This window comes from Rosa chinensis, chromosome 7, assembly GCF_002994745.2.
Source record: "Rosa chinensis cultivar Old Blush chromosome 7, RchiOBHm-V2, whole genome shotgun sequence".
Lineage (NCBI taxonomy): Eukaryota > Viridiplantae > Streptophyta > Magnoliopsida > Rosales > Rosaceae > Rosa > Rosa chinensis.
In genome coordinates this window covers 46,052,770-46,071,661 of record NC_037094.1, presented here as the reverse complement: position 1 = coordinate 46,071,661, position 18,892 = coordinate 46,052,770, and the positions used below count along the sequence as shown (strand labels likewise).

The window sequence follows — 18,892 nt, the reverse complement described above, 5'->3', positions numbered from 1 at the left end:
CATGCTTCCTGACCTAGAAGTGAGACGGCATAGCCTCCGCTTCTGTGATTTCAAGTCAGTTCTTGAGGCACTTCGCATTAAATTCTTAATGGAATTCTATGGTAAAGAGATCACAAATGCGATGTTGATTGAGAACTCTCTACCTTCCCCGTCTCTGCATTGATGGTTGCTAAGAACTATCGAATCGATGTTACTGCATGACGGATCACAAGGTTTCATGAGCTTATTAGAGCTATGAATGTCGCTGAAAAGCATGACAACATCCTTGTGAAGAACTATAATTCGAGATCCGTGGAAACAGAACATATTCCGAAATCCAATTATAGTCGCGCCCCTAAGAGAGGGGGCTAAGAGCGAGACCCTAATCTTAGGGATACTTCTAGACGTTCTAGTCCTTATAATTGCTCTACTTGGGAAGATAATCGCCAAAATAGGTGAACATGGAACCGAAGAGGTCAACGTGGAAAAAGAGAAGGAGGCAGCGCCTTTGGCCATGTTGGTGGCGCCACCAATACTAAGAGCCATCTAAATGATGCTTTCAAAGCTCCTCAATCAATAGAGTTTGAGCAAAGAGATGTATGTTCTCGATGTAGAGTATCCAGTCATTGAGCACACATTTGTTGAGCTGTGAAGAAATTGTCACTGCCTACAAAGCATATTGTGAAGTAAGAGAAGCTCACTATGTGGAACAAGAAGATCAAGAAGATGATCTAGAGTGAAGGCTTGAAGACTACAAATCTAGCTGGGATAAATAGATCGCCAATTCTGTTTAAGTCTTTATTTTTCCAAGAGATGTAATAGGCAATTGCCATTTACTTTGTAGTAATTGTCATTAGTTTAGTTTTTCTTCACATAGGGTCATCCAAAATGATTATGATGTCTAAGAAGGTTTTGAGATAAGTGGTACTTAGCGAGCCTTGCTCCACCGACATCTCTCTACTCACCTGGTCATATTTATTTTGGAGTTACCGAAAGAAGTCAAACGACTACCTTTGTTTAGCATTAGCTAGCATTTGGATTAGATTCTCCTAATGGTTAAAAGACAATTATGTACTTCGTTGGCTTATGAATAAAATTTCGAGTTCTTTTCATTATGACTCCATTTTGATTCTGAGCATATTACTTTGTGACTACGATGACTGGGCCATCAGTATTAATTCAAGGACATGGAATAGCCCAAGTTCTCCTTACCAAATGGCACTTTGATTACTGTCACATAAACTTTCTACTCTTCTAGGGCAAATCGCATCTATGAATAGCCAATGGATTCCATGCGAAAACACATGTAGAGAACAAAAATGAGTTTCTTTGCAATGCCTCTTATGATTGAGAACAAAGGCGCATCTTAGAGAAGTTTATGTGTCTCTCTAGTGGACTCTATGTCACTATTCGAGCTATTAAATCCAACAAAGTTATGAGAAAAGATCTCTTCGATTTAGAGTGAACAATATCTGACCCAGTGACCTAGATGGTGGAGATGAAAGACAAAAGGCAGTAAATAGTATCTGACCCAGTGATCTCAACGGGTGAACTTGCTCTAAGGGGAGTGAAATTTGCAGTTTCCAAATTGTAAACCACACTCCTACCTTCTATATTTTATGATTTTATAATTTTCTTTATATATCTTTCCCATTTTGCCCTTATAATTATGACTATTTGTACGGGAACTCTTCTACTTTTTTTATCTTAATCTCCGCTCAACCTTCGTCAATTCCTCCTCCACCACATCCTCTTCCCAGACTATATCTTCAAAGTGATAGAAAGCGAGAAAATTTCAGATCAAACAAATTTGATTTGAAGATCTAATTCTCAAACAAGGGTTGTTGTAGTAGATCTGGAAAGGGAGAAGAAATCAATGTTCTTGAAGCTGCGAAGTATGTCCATGAAGGCGACAATTGATGCCGGATAGAGAGAGGTGACGAGGATAAGGTGTTTTATTTGTACTGGAAAGCTATAGAGGCTGGTGATGGGAATGCCCTGTGTAATTTAGAGATTTGGTATTTGTAAGGTATTGCAACTTTGTTAGTTTACTTGATGAGGACATCATAGCCAAACCTTTTAAGGTTTATGAGCAAAAGAAATGGAAAAAGAGAGCAGCTAGTCATTCCCTTTCTATATGGTTTGATTAATTGCTTTCATTCTAGAAGTCTCTAGGCAGGTGTCTTTCAGTTTCAGTTTGGGTCAGTTTCAATTTGGGATTTTTAAGGTTTCTTTATTATTTCAGTTTCAGTTAGGAGTTTAAATTCCTTTATTAGGTCTTTTATGCTTCAGTTTTGTGAATTGTAACAGCCCTAGCTATGAATGAGTCTTTAGTGCTAGTTAATATGAGCTATCTACTCAAATATAAATAAGTGTAAGTGCCAAGTGGCCAGACATGTCTTGATGAATAAAGTTTTCAGAGTGTTTCTAAGTTTTCCTGAGATAGGAGTGTTGGTGTGAAGCCTTGTTTGGGTGAGAAACCTGGGAGAGATTCCTAATCCATAGTTTGTTTACTTTCTACCCTACAACACCTGTGAGTTATAAGCCCTAAACCTTAGAGTTTGTTGATCCTGGTGTCTAGGCAGTGAATAAACTGCATCAGTTTTGGTATCAAAGCTGAACAAGCTCTGGTGTCTCCTAGCTCCAGCCAAAAGAAACTTCATTTAGCCATGGACCTTGAAACTTTGGCTAAAACGATAGAAGGTTTAGACACCCAAATTGGTCATCTTGAGACCAGAATACAAGATCAAGCAGTTGCTTCTGACCGTCGTTTGGCAGAGATTGAAGCTTCCATCTACAATGAAGAAGAACGTGTACGTGGGGGGGCCGATGGTGCAACCTAGAAGGAATGTTCTTAAACAAAATGTTCGACGTAACAATGGGCAAGATGGACATGATCCTGAAGAAAAAGCCATGAAGTCTATGAAGATTGAAGCTCCTATTTTGATGCCAGCTGAATGCAAAGGTTTTCTTGGATTGGTTATCAGACATGGATCATTATTTTGAATGGTATGAGTCGTCTGAAGATCGCAAGATAAGGTCTGCAAAGATGAAGTTGGTGGGCAAGGCTCAAGACTGGTGGTCTAATGTGGAAAGACGAATTGCGAGAGATGGTGAAGAACCTATTGCTTATTGGGATGAGATGAAAGAAAGGCAGAAGGAGAAGTATGTTACTTTGTCTTACAAGGAACGCTTGCTTGACCAATGGCAATCTCTTCATCAAGGAAGCATGACAGCTGCTGATTATATTGATAAGTTTGAAGAATTTATTGTGAGATGTAACATCACCGAAGACCCATCAGTAACTCTTGCTCGTTTCAAAACAGGTCTTCGTCCAGAACTTCAAAGAGAACTGATTCCTCATGATGTACATTCATTAGAGCGAGCTTATCAATTAGTGCTGGAATTGGAGCACTACTTGAAGACCCCCACAACCCCTGTGTACAAGCGGTTTGATCAGCGGAACTCTGAGTTTCGTCCTAGCCTCTGTAACAAAACCGTCACCAATCTCTAAGGGCTCCAATACTTCCAATTCGCTGGTGAAAGCTGAAAAAGGAAAGGGATTACAATCTGGTATGCGAGGAGAGGGATCTATAAGGTGCTATAGATGTCAAGGTTATGGTCACTATGCTGGTCAATGCCCAACAAAAGAGCAAACTCAAAGTTTATTTGCAGCAAGCACAGAAGAAGAGGCTGATGCTCAAGGAGAATTGGAGGAAAATGTTTATGAGCCTGAAATTCCAGCTATTGATGATGATATGGAAGGGGAACCTATAGACATTGTTCAACCAAGAACGGCTGTTGTCAGATGCACTTTGACTCAACCTAAGAGTACTGAAGATTGGCGGAGAACAAACATTTTTCACACTTATGTTAGGTGTGGAGACAAAAGTTATAAAGTCATCATTGACAATGGAAGCTGCATTAATGTTGTCTCCCCTCAAACCATCTCTAAATTGGGTTTGACCGCTGCTGGTCATCCTCAACCTTATCGTGTGGCATGGATTGACAAGTTTTCCATTCCCGTGACACAGCGATGTCAAGTTCTTATTCAGTTTTCATCTTACAAGGATACTGTTTGGTGTGATGTTGTGCCGATGGACGTGGGACACATTCTTTTGGGCAGACCATGGTTGTATGATCTGGATGTAACCATTTCGGGCCGTGCCAACTCATGTTCCTTTATTCATGAAGGAAAGAACATCAAGTTGAACCCAATCCAGCCCAGATCAGTCCCCCAACCGACACTTAGCAAAGGTGGGCAGCAATCAAAATCCCTTAATATCATCAGTCCAAGACACTTTGTAAGGGAGACAATAGGTGATTTTGTTATTTTTATATTGATTGGAAAGGAATCTCACCCTTTGACTAGTTTGGAGTTGCCCTCGGATGTGAAATCAATCCTTGAACAGTTTACTGATGTATTTGCCGAGGACCTTCCAAATGAACTTCCTCCTCTCCGGCATATTCAACATGCGATTGATCTGGTCCCTGGAGCAACAATACCGAATTTACCACATTATCGGATGAATCCAACCGAGCATGCAGAATTGAAAAGGCAGGTTGATGAGTTTCTTGTAAAAGGGTTCATTCGGGAGAGCCTTAGCCCATGTGATGTTCCTGCCCTTCTCACATCAAAAAAAGATGGCTCTTGGAGAATGTGTGTGGATAGCAGAGCCATCAACAAAATCACAGTCAAATATCGGTTTCCAATACCGAGACTTGATGACATGCTGGACATAATGGCAGGAGCTACTATCTTTTCTAAAATTGATTTGAAGAGTGGCTATCACCAGATCCGCATCAGACCTGGAGATGAATGGAAAACAGCCTTCAAGACAAAGGATGGTTTGTATGAATAGTTTGTCATACCATTTGGACTAACTAACGCACCCAGCACTTTCATGAGAGTTATGACACAAGTTTTGAGGCCGTTCATGGGTAAGTTCTTGGTTGTCTATTTTGACGATATTTTAATTTATAGCACATCCAAAGAGCAACACCTTAATCACTTGAAGCAAGTCTGCATAGCTCTTAAAAGAGAGAAGTTGTTTGCAAACCTTAAAAAGTGCTCATTCATGTCCAATGAAGTTATCTTTTTGGGATTTGTTGTGTCGTCAAAGGGAATGCAAGCAGATCCAGAGAAAGTCAAGGCTATTGCTGAATGGGCAGAACCAAAAAACATACATGAGGTGCGTAGTTTTCATGGATTGGCTACCTTTTATCGTCGATTCATTGCTGGGTTCAGTTTTATCATGGCTCCAATTACTAATTGCATAAAGAAATGGGAGTTTCGGTGGACAAATGCAGCTGCAAAGGCCATTCAGGAGATCAAAACCAGAATGATTAATGTCCTGTAATGCGCCTTCCTGATTTTACAAAGCCTTTTAAGGTTACATGTGATGCTTCAGGTGTTGGGAATTGGTGGAGTTCTAAGTTAAGAGGGGCATCTTATTGCATATTTCAGCGAGAAGTTGAATGAAGCCAAGCAGAAGTACTCTACCTATGATAAAGAATTTTATGCAGTCGTTCAATCCTTGCGGTATTGGAGACATTACTTGCTGCCACAAGAATTTGTCTTGTATTCTGATCATGAGGCTCTGCGATATCTCAATTCACAGAAGAGATTAAACCCACGACATGCAAAATGGGTTGAATTTATTCAAGAGTATACTTTTGTGCTGAAGCATAAATCTAGAGTGGAGAATAAAGTAGCAGATCCTCTTAGCCGCAGGAATTCACTTTTGCACACTGAGTGTGGAAGTGGTTGGATTCAATAATCTGAAAGAAGAGTATTTGAGTTGTCCAGACTTTGGAAGAATATATTCAGCTCTCTTGGAAAAGCAATCCAAAAGCACCGATTTTGTTCTACAAGATGTTTCAAAGGAACCAAACTTTGTATTCCTTGCACATCGGTGAGAGACTTCCTAATTTTAGAGCTACATGCTGGTGGGATCGCTGGACATTTTGGGAGAGACAAAACCATTGCTCTTGTGGAGGATCGCTTCTATTGGCCTAGTCTCAAACGTGATGTTGCTAAAGTTGTTGAACGATGCCGTACTTGTCAGTTGGCAAAGCACAAAAGGCAAAACACAGGGTTATATACCCCGCTGCTTGTCCCACATACTCATTGGCAAGATATTAGCATGGATTTTGTGCTTGGGTTGCCCAAGACTACACAGCGACATGATTCCATTTTTGTGGTTGTGGATCGTTTTTCTAAAATGGCTCATTTTCTTCCTTGTTCTAAGACATTTGATGCTTCTGAAGTGGCCAAGCTTTTCATGGATGAGGTTGTTCAGTTGCATGGTTTGGTTAAAACTATAGTGTCTGATCGTGATGTTCGATTCATGAGTTATTTTTGGAAGACTTTGTGGCACATGTTGCGCACCAAACTCAAGTTTTCATCTGCTTACCATCCGCAAACAGATGGGCAAACTGAAGTGTGAATAGAAGTTTGGGAAATCTGCTGCGAAGTTTGGTTGGTGAGTGTATCAGGTCTTGGGATTCAATTTTACCGATTGCTGAGTTTGCATATAATAATTCAGTTAACCAAACTATAGGCATGAGTCCCTTTGAAGCTGTTTATGGTCACAAGACCAGAGCTCCAATAGATCTCATTCCCATGACAGTTTCACATAGGCCATCACAGTCAGCTAATGAATTTGCACGTCATATTCATGAGCTGCATGCTGAGATTTATCGTCGGATTAACAGGAGCAATGAGCAATATAAAAAGGCTGTTGATGTACATCGAGCATTCAAGGAATTTTCAGTGGGAGACTTTGTCATGGTTCGAGTTAGATTTGAACGTTTCTCTAAAGGGAAGGCAAAGAAGTTACAAACTCGCAGCATTGGACTTTTTAAAGTATTGCAGAAGGTTGGAACCAATGCATATGTGTTAGAACTCCCTCCAGAAATGGGAATCAGTTCTACTTTTAATGTGGAGGACTTACTGCCCCATAGAGAACCTATGGTGCCTGTGTTGCCATTTTCTTCTAAATTTTCACCAATCACCCCACCTTTGCCTCGTTCTAAAGTTCCTAAGAGAGATGTAGTGGAAAACATTGTGGATGAGCAGGTTGTTTCGACAAGACAAGGTGGCTACCAAAAGTACCTAATTAAATGGAAGGACAGACCAAATTCTGACAACACTTGGGTAACTAAGGAGGAGCTGCAGCGCATCGATCCAGATATTCGGGAAAGATACTACAGCTTTATCTCACCGGAGGTGAGTTCTTCCTAGCTGGGGAGAATTGATGAGGACATCATAGCCAAACCTTTTAAGGTTTATGAGCGAAAGAAATGGAAAAGGAGAGTAGCTAGTCATTCCCTTTCCATATGGTTTGATTAATTGCTTTCATTCTAGAAGTCTCTAGGCAGGTGTCTTTCAGTTTCAGTTTGGGTTAGTTTCAGTTTGGGATTTTTAAGGTTTCTTTATTATTTCAGTTTCAATTAGGAGTTTAAATTCCTTTATTAGGTCTTTTATGCTTCAGTTTTGTGAATTGTAACAGCCCTAGCTATGAATGAGTCTTTAGTGCTAGTTAATATGAGCTATCTACTCAAATATAAATAAGTGTAAGTGCCAAGTGGCCAAACATGTCTTGATGAATAAAGTTTTCAGAGTGTTTCTGAGTTTTCCTGTGATAGGAGTGTTGGTGTGAAGCCTTGTTTGGGTGAGAAACCTGGGAGGGATTCCTAATCCATAGTTTGTTTACTTTCTCCCCTACAAAACCTGTGAGTTATACACCCTAAACCTTAGAGTTTGTTGATCCTGGTGTCTAGGCAGTGAATAAACTGCATCATTACCCTAGTCGGAAATTTTGATTCTTGAGCAATCATTATACATAGTAAGAGTAAAAAGAAAGGCATGGTTTTTAGCATGGTATGGTCTGATGATATGAGAAGGAGAGAGGTCATGTAACTTGTTTACTTCTGTCTCTCGTTCATGTTTTCACTTCCTGCTGGTAATGATTGTGGTGGTTGTACTCTTCATCTTCCAAATCAGAAATTCCTTCTTTTTCTCTGACCTTGCTCGAGTAACAGCTCGACGTGTATGCCAAGTAGTACCTTTCTATGCTTTCATACGGATTCATGAAGTCCCAGGTCGAAATTCTCGATGGTGAAGACAATGGAGGAGGCGGCTTTGATAGAGACGTTGGGGAACCAATTAAGGTTTTCAATTGTTTTACTATTAGTTTCAATCTCTGTTTGCAAGTGAGGATGTGGGTAGGCTGTAATACCAGGAATGGCTTTGAGATCGTACTCGGAGTTGTCATTGTAAATGACCTGAAATTAGGTGTCACACGAAATTGGATTTCTTGCTTTCTGGGGATGAAGATCAGTTCTTGCTTATGGGGATGAAGACCAGTTCTAATAGCATTAGTTGATCAAACACTGAAAAATAACTTAAAAGGGTTATTTTAGAAAATCATAGGCAATAAAGATAAGGAAAATAATAAAAAAAATAAAGAGAGTGTGATTTACAATTTGGGGAGTGCAAATTTCACTCCCCAGTTCTAATAACGTGTATAATTTTTTTTTTTTAAGAAAATGAAAAAAATAGATGAAATAAAACAGTTATTGCAAAGAGAAAATAGTGTGAGAGAAAAGTGGGGGTTGTGGGATCATTTCTTTTTAATTTTCTTAATAAAAATATATTTTATAATTATCATATTTACCCTTGTGATTTAATTTATTCTAAAAGTTTTTATAGAAAATTACATGTAAGTGTCACTTTAAAACTTTAATTAGCCATAAGGCCACCTAAGTTTGCTTGTACACATAAGGCCATTTCTATCTTCAAACTTTTTAGTCTATGACAATTGTACCCTTCCACAATTTCTGACCTCTCAATTTATAATATATCTCTCTGGTAAAAAAAAAAAAAAAAACTCTCTCTTAGCGGCGATGACCTGGAGGCATGGCGGGACTCTCCCTAGAAAACTAAATTGATGTCGTTGCAGACCTCACGAGCTCGCCAGTGACGACCTAGAAGCAAGGTGCGACTGGCAAACTAATGCCGATGCATATTTCACAATCGCCGGTGACGACTTGGAGACATGGAGCGATCTACACAACAAAGTCCTCATGGTCCCCGGCTCTTTGAACGAGCTCGGCCCTCCACCGATGCCATCGCCTCTTCCTCCACCTCACCTGCATCGGAACCCCAAACAAGCACTGATTCTCCGACGACGACGACAAGGCCCGCGGCCTCTTCATCTCCAATCGAAAATCCCAAACTGGAAAGTCTCTCTTGCTCTTCGACATGGCCTATAGGTCGGACGACGACTACCACTTCAAGGTCGTCTTGATCAGCGATTCCAGCATCGGCAAATCGGACTTGTTGTCCAGGTTCATGTACAATGAGTTCAACCTCGAGTCTAAGTCTACCATCAGCGTCGAGTTCGCCACCCGAAGCATCCACGTCGATGATTAGATCGTCAAGGCCCAGATTTGGGACACCGCCGGCCAAGAAATGTGATAAGCCTTTCAATTCCATTCGTTATTGTCATTGTATTTGGTTTAGTTAGTTTACTTGGATTTGATGAATCAAATCGAGATCTATGACCAAGTCTCAACCTCAATCCTTCTGGTATTTTTGTTGAAATTGAATTACAGTTAGAGACTATTATTTGAACAAATTCTACACTCGATTGATGGTATTTTTGTTATGGTAATGAAATTGGATCTTTATGCCTCATTGTTCAATTTTGATGTTATGGTATCTATGTTTCTGATGGTGTTTTATTCTGGTTTGTGGTTTTGTTTTTGTGGTTGAATTCTGGCAATATTTGTCTTGCACTTGCATCATTTTTGTGGTTGTAAAGCGGTTTTTTCAATGCTGGTGAGAGTAGCTATCAGTTTTGGTGAAAGTAGTGTTCTGTTGTTGTTGAGAAGAGTTTTTGATGTTGATGAGAGTATATTTTGTTGTTGGTGAGAGTAACTTTAGGTGGTGATGATTGTAACTTTTTGTGGTAGTGATAGTAGTTTTTTATGTTGGTGAGAGTAACTTTTATCGATGGTGAAAGTCGTTTTTTGCGGTGGTAATAGTAATTTTTTTTGCGTTGGTGAGAATAGCTTTTGTTGATGGTGAGAGTAGTTTTTGATACAAAAGTAGCTCTCTAATGTTAGTGAGAGTAGCTCGTTGGCGTTGGTAACAGTAACTTTTGTTATAGGTGAAATTAGCTTTTGGTATTAGTGAAAGCAGCTTTTGCTGTTGGTGAGAGTAGTTTTCTGCTGTTGGTGAGAGCAGTATTTGTTGCTGGTGAGAGTTAGCTTTTGATATTGGTGACAGTATCTTTTGTTGGTGGGGATAGTAGCTCTTCGTTTTGGGGAGCATAGGTTTTTTGGTATGGGGTAGCTTTTGTTGTTGGTGATAGTAGCTTTTGTTATATCGCCGGTGGTTGTCGGAAATCTCATCAGAGTAGTTTATGTTGCTAGCCACAGTAGCTTTTGGTGTTAGTGACAATAGGTTTAATGGTCGCCGGAGTTCGCCGAATGTCTGTCAAAGACCCGCCGGAAGTTGGCCAGAGTTCGCCGGAGGTTGACCGGAGACCCCGCTGGAGAGGAGAGAGAGAATGATTGTTGATTTTGTACTCTAGTGGCATTTATGTAAATATGTTGGTTTTTAATATCTAAAATATAACATCTTTTTTAATCTAGTGACTTTATGAGGGAAAAAAACTAGTTGGTGGCCTTATGGCTAAAAAAAACATTCAAAGATGCACTTATATGTAATTAACCCAAGTTTTTTCATTTTTCAAGGTGAAATCTGTCAAAAAAATTTATTTTGACTAACAAAATATTTTCTCTTATCTATATAACTAGCCTTCCTGCACGCGCGATGCGCGTGCGGAAGGGCCGCGCTCGCGCGTGCGTATTGTCCTTCCTCTCTTGGTAAGCATATTTGAAATGTTACTCATGAGTGCAACATAATTTCTGTGTTGCATATTAACTAATTCTTTAAGGAATATTGATTAACTGAGGGCATATCCATTAGTAAAAAATATAAAACTCTGTACAAAAACATATACATAGATTAAGAGTATTGGAATTGATTAACTACCACAAAAATAAAAATATATTTAATGGAAAAGAAACAAAGCTTAAGAGAACATACTCTGTATGCTTCTTTTTGTTCCACTCTTTGAAAATAAGTTTACTGAGATAAGAAGTGTTCATTTTTATTGATTGTTTTCGTTCATTTTTATTGATTGTTTTCGTGCACCATCTGAGTTTTTGGGATTCAATTTTCACGTAATTATCTACAACATACTGTTGTAAGAGCCGTCCGCCTCGAAGTAGAGGATTTTCATCACCTAGGCGCATCTGCACAATCAATTTTTTATTTATTTAGCAGGTGTTTAAGTATGATTTTTTTTTCATTTAATGCAATAGGAACTAAAGTGGAAAAAAAAAATGTACTAACCTGTAACATATATGCATAATAGTCGCAACATGACATAGGTCTTCCATTCTCATCATGACTATTAATATCCCACCCATATGTTCCATAAGGTAATAACAAAGGATACTGCATGGGGTCGTAATATCCGACCGAGTCTTTAACATTCCAGAGTCTTCCACTAATTGTTTGGACAATTAAATCTCTTCCATTCGGATTGATGTCGCCCCCTCCTACTATAATAGCAGCAACTTGTGATGCAGATGGTAAACAATACTGACGTTGATTAGAAGGCTGCTCTCTTATGATGAGCCTGTAATTGGGCAAGTCTTGGCGCTGTCCGAGGCTTCGAAATTGATGGACAAATGGATTATAGTGATTCAATATCTGTTGTATCTTTTCAACCAGTGCCCTGTCTAAAACTACACTTTCAGACAATCGATTGTCAAGTTCATGCTTGGTGTCATATATGTAAGCTTGTAGATATCGTGGTCTCGCCCCTTCACTTGGTAAAAGCCCACCAATCTTATGATATATAGAACCTTGTGCACGAAAAGTATAAATTCCACGACCTCGAAGATTAATGGATTCATCAACATGCACACCCATTGAAGTGAACGCAAACACATTATTATAGGCTCGGATATTTTGTCTGAATTTTCTACCCACATCTGTTTGGTCAGAAAAGAGCTGGATCATCTCTGGCGGAGAGGGTATTAGAGGCAGAACAATATTTCCTTTCGAACAACACAAATTGAAGGTCTCTCGATGAAATAACCGTGCATTGCAGTATGGACATGTTCTTAGTGCAGGCAATCGACAAAATGGGACACCCCATCCCTCATTAAAATCTCTAGCGCAGTTTGAATTTACTACTGCTCTCCTTGTACGCCGCACTGGGTCAACACTGCTGCTGCGCTGATCCTGTGGGTTATTCTCTAGCTCAGTGTTGTTGTTCTGATCCTCATGATTATTCACCATATGCTCGTTGTTATTGTGGTCCTCATCGTGATTATTCATTGTGACATTAGGCATCTCTATTTATAAGTGAAAATATACAATTTTAGCAAAAACACCTAATAAAAATTCACTTATGTGAATAGGTTGGATATAAATATTTGGTAAGCTTACCGTAAGGCACAGAATTCTGAATAACCACATTGCTCGGTCGAGACGTAGTCGAACGGGCTAATTGTCTTATGTGGGTCAAGCGCACCCTTGCAGCATCTTGGTCATGGTTTTGGGAATAGGATGAAACTCTTGAACTTATGCTCTCGTTGTCGGAGTGTACTATTAACATAATAATAAGCAATTGTCAATTATTTTAATTCCAACTATTAAGTTTAGAATTTTTGTTTCGTGTTATTAGTACACATATCCATACATCGTGTAACGGTAAACTCTAGCGATGTAACTTGCAAGTATTAAGAGGAAAAAAATAAAAATAAAAACTCTTAACAGTGGCATAGTTAAGAAATACAAAAGTACCTGGAGCTAGCCTATTCCTATTACTTGGGCCCGCCTCTTGTCCATGGTCACTTACATTTTCCACGGCTAGTCGCTTTCCCCTAGCATGAGCTCGCCGCCGTGCCAAATAGGCTTCATGTTGTGTAGAACTCATCGATTGTCTCCATTCCTGATGGCTAGCACGCGCACGCTCTCTATGATCCATTTGTGTCGTGCCTGTTCCTATAAAAATATAATAAAATATTAATATTTTTCCAAAGCTGTTGCTCCGTTCATCTCTCTTTCTATACTTTTCAGTGGAAGATAACAAAAAGATCTTGAGCAAAAAGGGCTGATAGTAAATTATTAATTTCAGAAAAGTTTATCTTTTTTTTTTTTTTCGATTTTAGTTTGAAAATAGAAAAGTTTCTAATTGCTAATTTCAGAAAACACATTCAATTTCAGTCTCCCTATAGAAAAGTTTGTAATTGCTAATTTCAGAAAACACATTCAATTTCATTCTCCCTACTAAGTTTAACCCATTGTTGGGTCTGGTGGAGAAAACTGCTATATAGTTTGGTATCCGTGTACTATCCATGTAAACTACTATCCTTAATTTTATTTTTTTTCTAGCCATCTCTATTTACAACTCATAGACAAAAGATATGATTCACTGATTTATAAAGAATTGCATTACTGATGAAATTAATCATATCATCACAGGTTGCAATGAAAATGTCTTTTTCAAACTCATGCTTACTTACGGCGAATGAAATGATAAATCATTCTGAACAACATATTTAGATATATGGTTACTTTTACCACGACCAAAGACAATCTACTGGTTTATTGTCATCAACACCTTACTTGCTTTTAAACAATTAAATGATCGAGTGGTAACGGTGTGTTACGGTAACACCGCATCAAAACATAGCTACAACTCCTCTAGTAATTTTATGGTAGTTTCAGTATTAGCCATTTAGGCCAGTACGTACTTGAAGCATCCACAGTCTGGGTTGCCCCTGATTCGTCTCTGTGAACCTGACTCGGTCTAGTATGTGAACCTGAGTTAGACATAGTGGTATGTGAACCCAACATGACCTGATTTAACTGTCGAGTTGCCCAGTCTTTTGGTGTTTACTGCATGAAAAGACGTACACTATAATCTTTATTAATTAAGCCAATTCTCAGGCACATGAATTAGAAGCAGATTCAACAAAATGTAAGAACTTCAAAGCAAGTAAACCTGTGAAAGAACTAAAATGTCAAAATGTATCAGGCATCATGCTAGGTGACCAAAGTATTAACATTTCTCAGCAATTCTCAGAAGAAGAAGAAGAAGAAGAAAAAAGTCTTCAAATCACAACCAAAAAATCCCACTCAAAAACAGAGGAAAAAAAAACAATTGATGCACACACCAATTCAAACGTACTTGACTTGAAATTTTCACTGAAAAGTTTTGCCAGGTATGTCTTGAGGATACAAAGAGGTTACTTTCAGCATATTTGTTACTTTCTAATTGTCTTATAACTATATTTCCGAGCAATGTACGCGTTAAAGAGAAATAAAGGTCATCAATGAGTTTCACTTAGACAGCCTAAAGCAAGAGAAGTAAAAATGCAATTAGGGGGCAGATTAAAGGAAAACCTAAATTCCAAGCAGGTAATTTCCTTTGGGAAAAGATTGAAAAAGATTAAAAAATAAATAAATTATGGAATGATACAAAACTTCAAACATCATTATAGCTAAAAATAATTCGCACATAGATCAGCATATTAATATTGGAGTGATTATAGAATTACCTTGTCATTAACTTTCGTTTTATGAGACACCATCAACTGGAGAGAAGCATAAGCAAGATCTCACACGTTGCATCAACCAAGTACAAAAAACTTGCTAATGCTGATCTGTGAGGTTCCTCTAAACTTTCAAAAAACATAACATCACATCTTGATAATGCGAACCCAAATAATGTGATTGTTTTCCTTGACCACTGAGATTATTTTCCTTAACCTGTATAGGAAACAAAATTAATGAAAACAAATTAAAGGATCAAACATATGAAAATAAAGAAACAAACAGAACCGAAGACAAAAGAGATATCTCTAACAACATGGGAGATATCTCTAACAAAACAGATGGCACAATCACAAACAATCCCTATTTTTTTTTTTTAAAGTCTTTTGGCAATAGAAAATAAGGATTCAAATTAATGTATATAGTAAGTAGTAACTCAAGAAGCATAGATTGTAACTTGCATATCAAAATGAGTAAAAAAGAATTTGCAGACCTCATAGTCTCTCTGTAGACCTTATGTCTAAGTATCTGTAAACAAATACAAAGGAAAAAAAATAGAGGCTTTTATGACCTTAAAGAGAGCAAACAAAGAAAACCTCAAAGCTGCACTAAATAAAAGTTATCAGAACCTCAATTCATATAACAGTAATAAGAACACCCAAAATAATAAATCTCAAAATGCTTAGATGGAGATAAGATCACAATCTAAATGGAAGAACAGAGGGAAGGAAAATAACAAACCTCAATCTAATAATCTGTAAAACATAAATCCAGGGAGAGAATTGTTACCAGACCATGAGGAGGTAGAAACAAATCAAAATGAAAAAAGGGCCAATCAAGAACTTTAGTGAGATCTATCTCTAACCAAGAGGAAAAATCAGCAACATCAATATGACATGAATGTGTAAACGTAAAAATATGAATGGGAAAGCCAAAGGAACATCAGAATCACTACCAAAACAGTAAACAAATTGAAAGGAAGACCAACATCGATATCTACGAATAATATATTCAAACACAATTATTAGTTGCAGTCCTAATTCATATCTAACACAAAAAATGAAGAACCTAACCAATTTTGCTGGAAGCTCTTAGCAGATACACCATGGAATCCCAACTTTAGATAGCCACTGCCCTTTCCTTGTTTTCTTCCTGGATAGGATTTTAGACGACTACCCTGTTCAGGAACAAATAAAAAGAAGACCCAGAAAAAAATGCTAAAATCATCGCACACAGTCATAGTATCATCAATTACTAACCCCAATCAAAGTAAACAAAGAAGAAGAATAAAAATTCTTTCTGCAAAAAACAATCTAATGAACAAAAAGATTATGCATACATTATCCCCTCGACATGAAAAAAGAGAATTAAATTAAAAATAAAAAGAACTATGCAATTGGGAAACCAAATGAGTTCAATCGAGAAGAACAGAGGGATTAGATTACCTGGAACCATAACTTCTTTGATATCTGCAAGATTCAAAGAAAACCACATTAAAAAAATCAGTTAGGAAATTCCAAAAGGAAAAAAAAGCGAAACATAAACAGAATGATCATTCGACTGGAAGTCTCTAATGAAAACCAAACTTCAAAATTTACCCAATGCCAACCTCAAGTGAATCTACAAACTTTCAAAAAACATAACATCACAAATAAGGACAATTCGGCAGGACCAAACCTATCCTCCTGGGTGGGTTTGATCCTTGATGGCAGAACATACTTTGATATTATAAATCAAACCCGTGATTGGATTATAGAAAACCCGAGAAGATAACAAATTGAATCTGAAAAACGTAATTTGAAAATTACCCAATGGGAATTATCAAGTCTGCAATAGTGGATTCGTCTTCTACTTGAGCAAAACAAAACCCAAAATCTGAAATGACCCAATGGCAATTAGCAAGTCTGCAAACCGTCACCCGATTTGTTTCTTTCTCTTTCTCCTCCTCCTGGGTTTGATTGTGCTCTGCTCTTCTTTCTTTCTGTGTATCTTATTTTCGTATGAACTGTAAGTTGGAAGAGGGATGAGTCCTGATGCATCCATTTGTACACCGATTTTCTCCCACGTCGTCTTGTGCATCGATCTGTGTTGAGATCGTGGCCCGGCAGTTCTTCTCTAGTCTGGAGATCGTGCGCGACTGCGTCTTTGTTCTCTCTCTCTCTCCCCCTCTCTTTTGCCGCAGAATTTGTTGGGAATTTTTTTTTTCCCTTCTCTTCTCTGCCGCAGCAGAATCCTTACCCCTTTATTTTATTGTCAAGATTACCATCATATCCTTCATACAGTATTTATAGATTTATGGAGCTTTAATAAAGTATAGGCATTTCAGGTACTTCAAAAATTTAACCATTCTCTACAGAATTGGCTTAATTAATAAAGATATAGATAAAAAGCAATAACACATAAAACAAAAGGTGATATAAAAACAGTTTGGGACCTGAGCCCAGGCCCAGGCCCAAAAACCTTCCAGCCCCTGTACAGAACGAAGACCACCTCCGTCCCAATGTCACTGGCTCGCACAGAGTTCCCGCCATCAGCAGCATACCCGTCGCTCAGAGCAAACGCCGGCCGTCTCCCCATCCCACCGATCTCCCCAGCACGCCAGCAAGCGTCACCGCTTCTACAAACCATCCCCCTCCACCGGACCGCTCCAGAAAACCCAAGCCGGATCGGAGTCCGATCCGATCGTAGCCATTTAGATCCCGTCCTCACCTCCACCGTCTCGCCACCACCAGGCGACCACACCTCCGCCGGCACCCCGCCCTTAGGGAGATCGACACTAGCCCCGCTCGCCAGCCATCAAACCCACCGGACCTCCGCGCGAACCGGACAGCAAAGCAACGACGCCGCCTCCACACTGACCGGACATTCATCTATCACCGAATACTCGATCCATTCCGGCCCGTCCGACGACTCCGCCACGAGGGCGTGCCGTCGGACAGGTAATATGCTCTTGACTGAAGCCTCCTAGGGTTTTGATAGTGGATTTCTTACTTCCTCTTGCTTAGCGGATGTAGGATTACTAAATTGCGTTGACAACCCTGTGCGTCCTTTAGTTAATCGTTCTTGCTTATATTTGGTTAGTGTGAAATTAACACCGCATGGATTCTCTATTCTTCTGTTCTTTGTAATTTTGTGTGGTTTTGTACAACATGAAATACTGGTAAAATTCAAGAAAATTAGATAGTGTTACTAACCTCGAAGGAATTGAGCTTCATTAGATTCCACTGTTAAAACTCTTGCAAGTTTTGTGCCCCAGACTTGGACTGTTAGACAGATCTTGATAAGCCTTTTGAGCAAGGGAAGGCTTGATTCAGAGAAAAGAATACAGCCCCGATAAACTGACCGTATGTTTCTTGCTCTGTTGCAATCAAGGAAGAAAATCAGAGTCTCAAGAACAAGCGAAAAAGATCGGAAAACTCTAACATGCCGATCTGCATACCATGTAAATGGGCTGTGTGGTACACGAATCCAGGAAGATCAATCACAGGAACAGTTTAGGAAATGAAACTTTGGAGATGATCGATTAGCATCTGTATTCCAGACAAATAATGACCAATAAGCTCCTTAATTTATATTGGTTCCAGTCAATTGTATAAAGCACCGTTTTTTATAGGAAGTAACAATTATCTGTGATTTGTTTAGTCGATCAACGTACTCCATCTGCCCCACTGCCAGATATTAATATATTATCATTAACACAAGTTGGGGCCGTTTGTTTGGCTGGACATGATGGATACATGGATAAGATTAATTATCTCCTCTGTGATGAGAAGTTGTGTTTGAAAGTCCGGATATCAAGCAATCAGAAAATTTTTATCATATCAGTAGAGCTTCTTCCACCCACTCAAGTGGGTTGTCACGTCCTAAATTTTGAATAAAGAAATTCAAATTCGAAACGAGAAAAGTTAACTAAATGCCCAAAATACTTGGAAAGTTTTTCAAATAAACTTGAGCAACAACAATCATCAGTAAAGACCCGATCACTTAAGTCGAATATCACATCAACAAGTGTATACAAAACTCGAGAGAACTAATATACAAATGTACACGCTCACAGGGAGCATACCAAAAACAGCAGTACGCTAACAAAATAGGTTATGAACCTAACACTGCTGCACTCCACACCCTCGTACTCAGCCCTGGTGGTCCTTACCTGCAGGAATAACCGCTACACCATAGAATAGTGCACCAGGATTGCCAACAACAAACCCGGTAAGCTTTTTAGGCTCGTATGAGTAAACTCAATTAAAATGACTCACGTCA

The 18,892-nt window shown here is 38.9% G+C and overlaps 2 protein-coding genes across 22 annotated transcripts; one reads left to right on the top strand and one right to left on the bottom strand.

Moving 5' to 3' along the window:
- The first annotated feature begins 6,544 nt into the window (after positions 1–6,544).
- On the top strand, positions 6,545–7,225 carry LOC112177999. The gene has a single exon (XM_024316224.1). The coding sequence runs from the start codon at positions 6,545–6,547 to the stop codon at positions 7,223–7,225; it is 681 nt and encodes a 226-aa protein (XP_024171992.1).
- A 3,791-nt stretch (positions 7,226–11,016) lies between these two features.
- LOC112177199 lies at positions 11,017–18,229 on the bottom strand. 21 transcript variants are annotated; one of them, XM_040511002.1, is made up of 12 exons: positions 18,069–18,229; positions 17,824–17,987; positions 16,239–17,667; positions 16,075–16,098; positions 15,371–15,806; positions 15,123–15,157; positions 14,635–14,845; positions 13,828–13,972; positions 12,875–13,075; positions 12,518–12,676; positions 11,411–12,423; positions 11,017–11,310 (listed from the first exon to the last, which is right to left on the bottom strand). In XM_040511002.1, exons 8-12 carry the CDS (start codon positions 13,928–13,930, stop codon positions 11,044–11,046), a joined length of 1,743 nt encoding a protein of 580 aa, XP_040366936.1. In that variant the 5' UTR covers positions 13,931–13,972; positions 14,635–14,845; positions 15,123–15,157; positions 15,371–15,806; positions 16,075–16,098; positions 16,239–17,667; positions 17,824–17,987; positions 18,069–18,229; the 3' UTR covers positions 11,017–11,043. The 21 variants fall into 21 exon arrangements, with proteins under 21 accessions (XP_040366936.1, XP_040366938.1, XP_024171208.1 ...); XM_040511004.1 differs by having other exon boundaries at positions 15,371–15,781; XM_024315440.2 differs by having other exon boundaries at positions 16,438–17,667.
- Between the last annotated feature and the right edge of the window lie 663 nt (positions 18,230–18,892).

Bases quoted from the DNA above. Each gene is read 5' to 3' on its own strand.
- LOC112177999 (XM_024316224.1), top strand. From the start codon at position 6,545: ATGAGTCCCTTTGAAGCTGTTTATGGTCACAAGACCAGAGCTCCAATA.
- LOC112177199 (XM_040511002.1), bottom strand. From the start codon at position 13,930: ATGTTGGGTTCACATACCACTATGTCTAACTCAGGTTCACATACTAGA. The intron at 13,076-13,827 runs GTACGTACTGGC...ATATTTTTATAG, and splicing joins CCAGACTGTGGATGCTTCAA to GAACAGGCACGACACAAATG. The intron at 11,311-11,410 runs GTTAGTACATTT...TTGATTGTGCAG, and splicing joins ATTATGCATATATGTTACAG to ATGCGCCTAGGTGATGAAAA.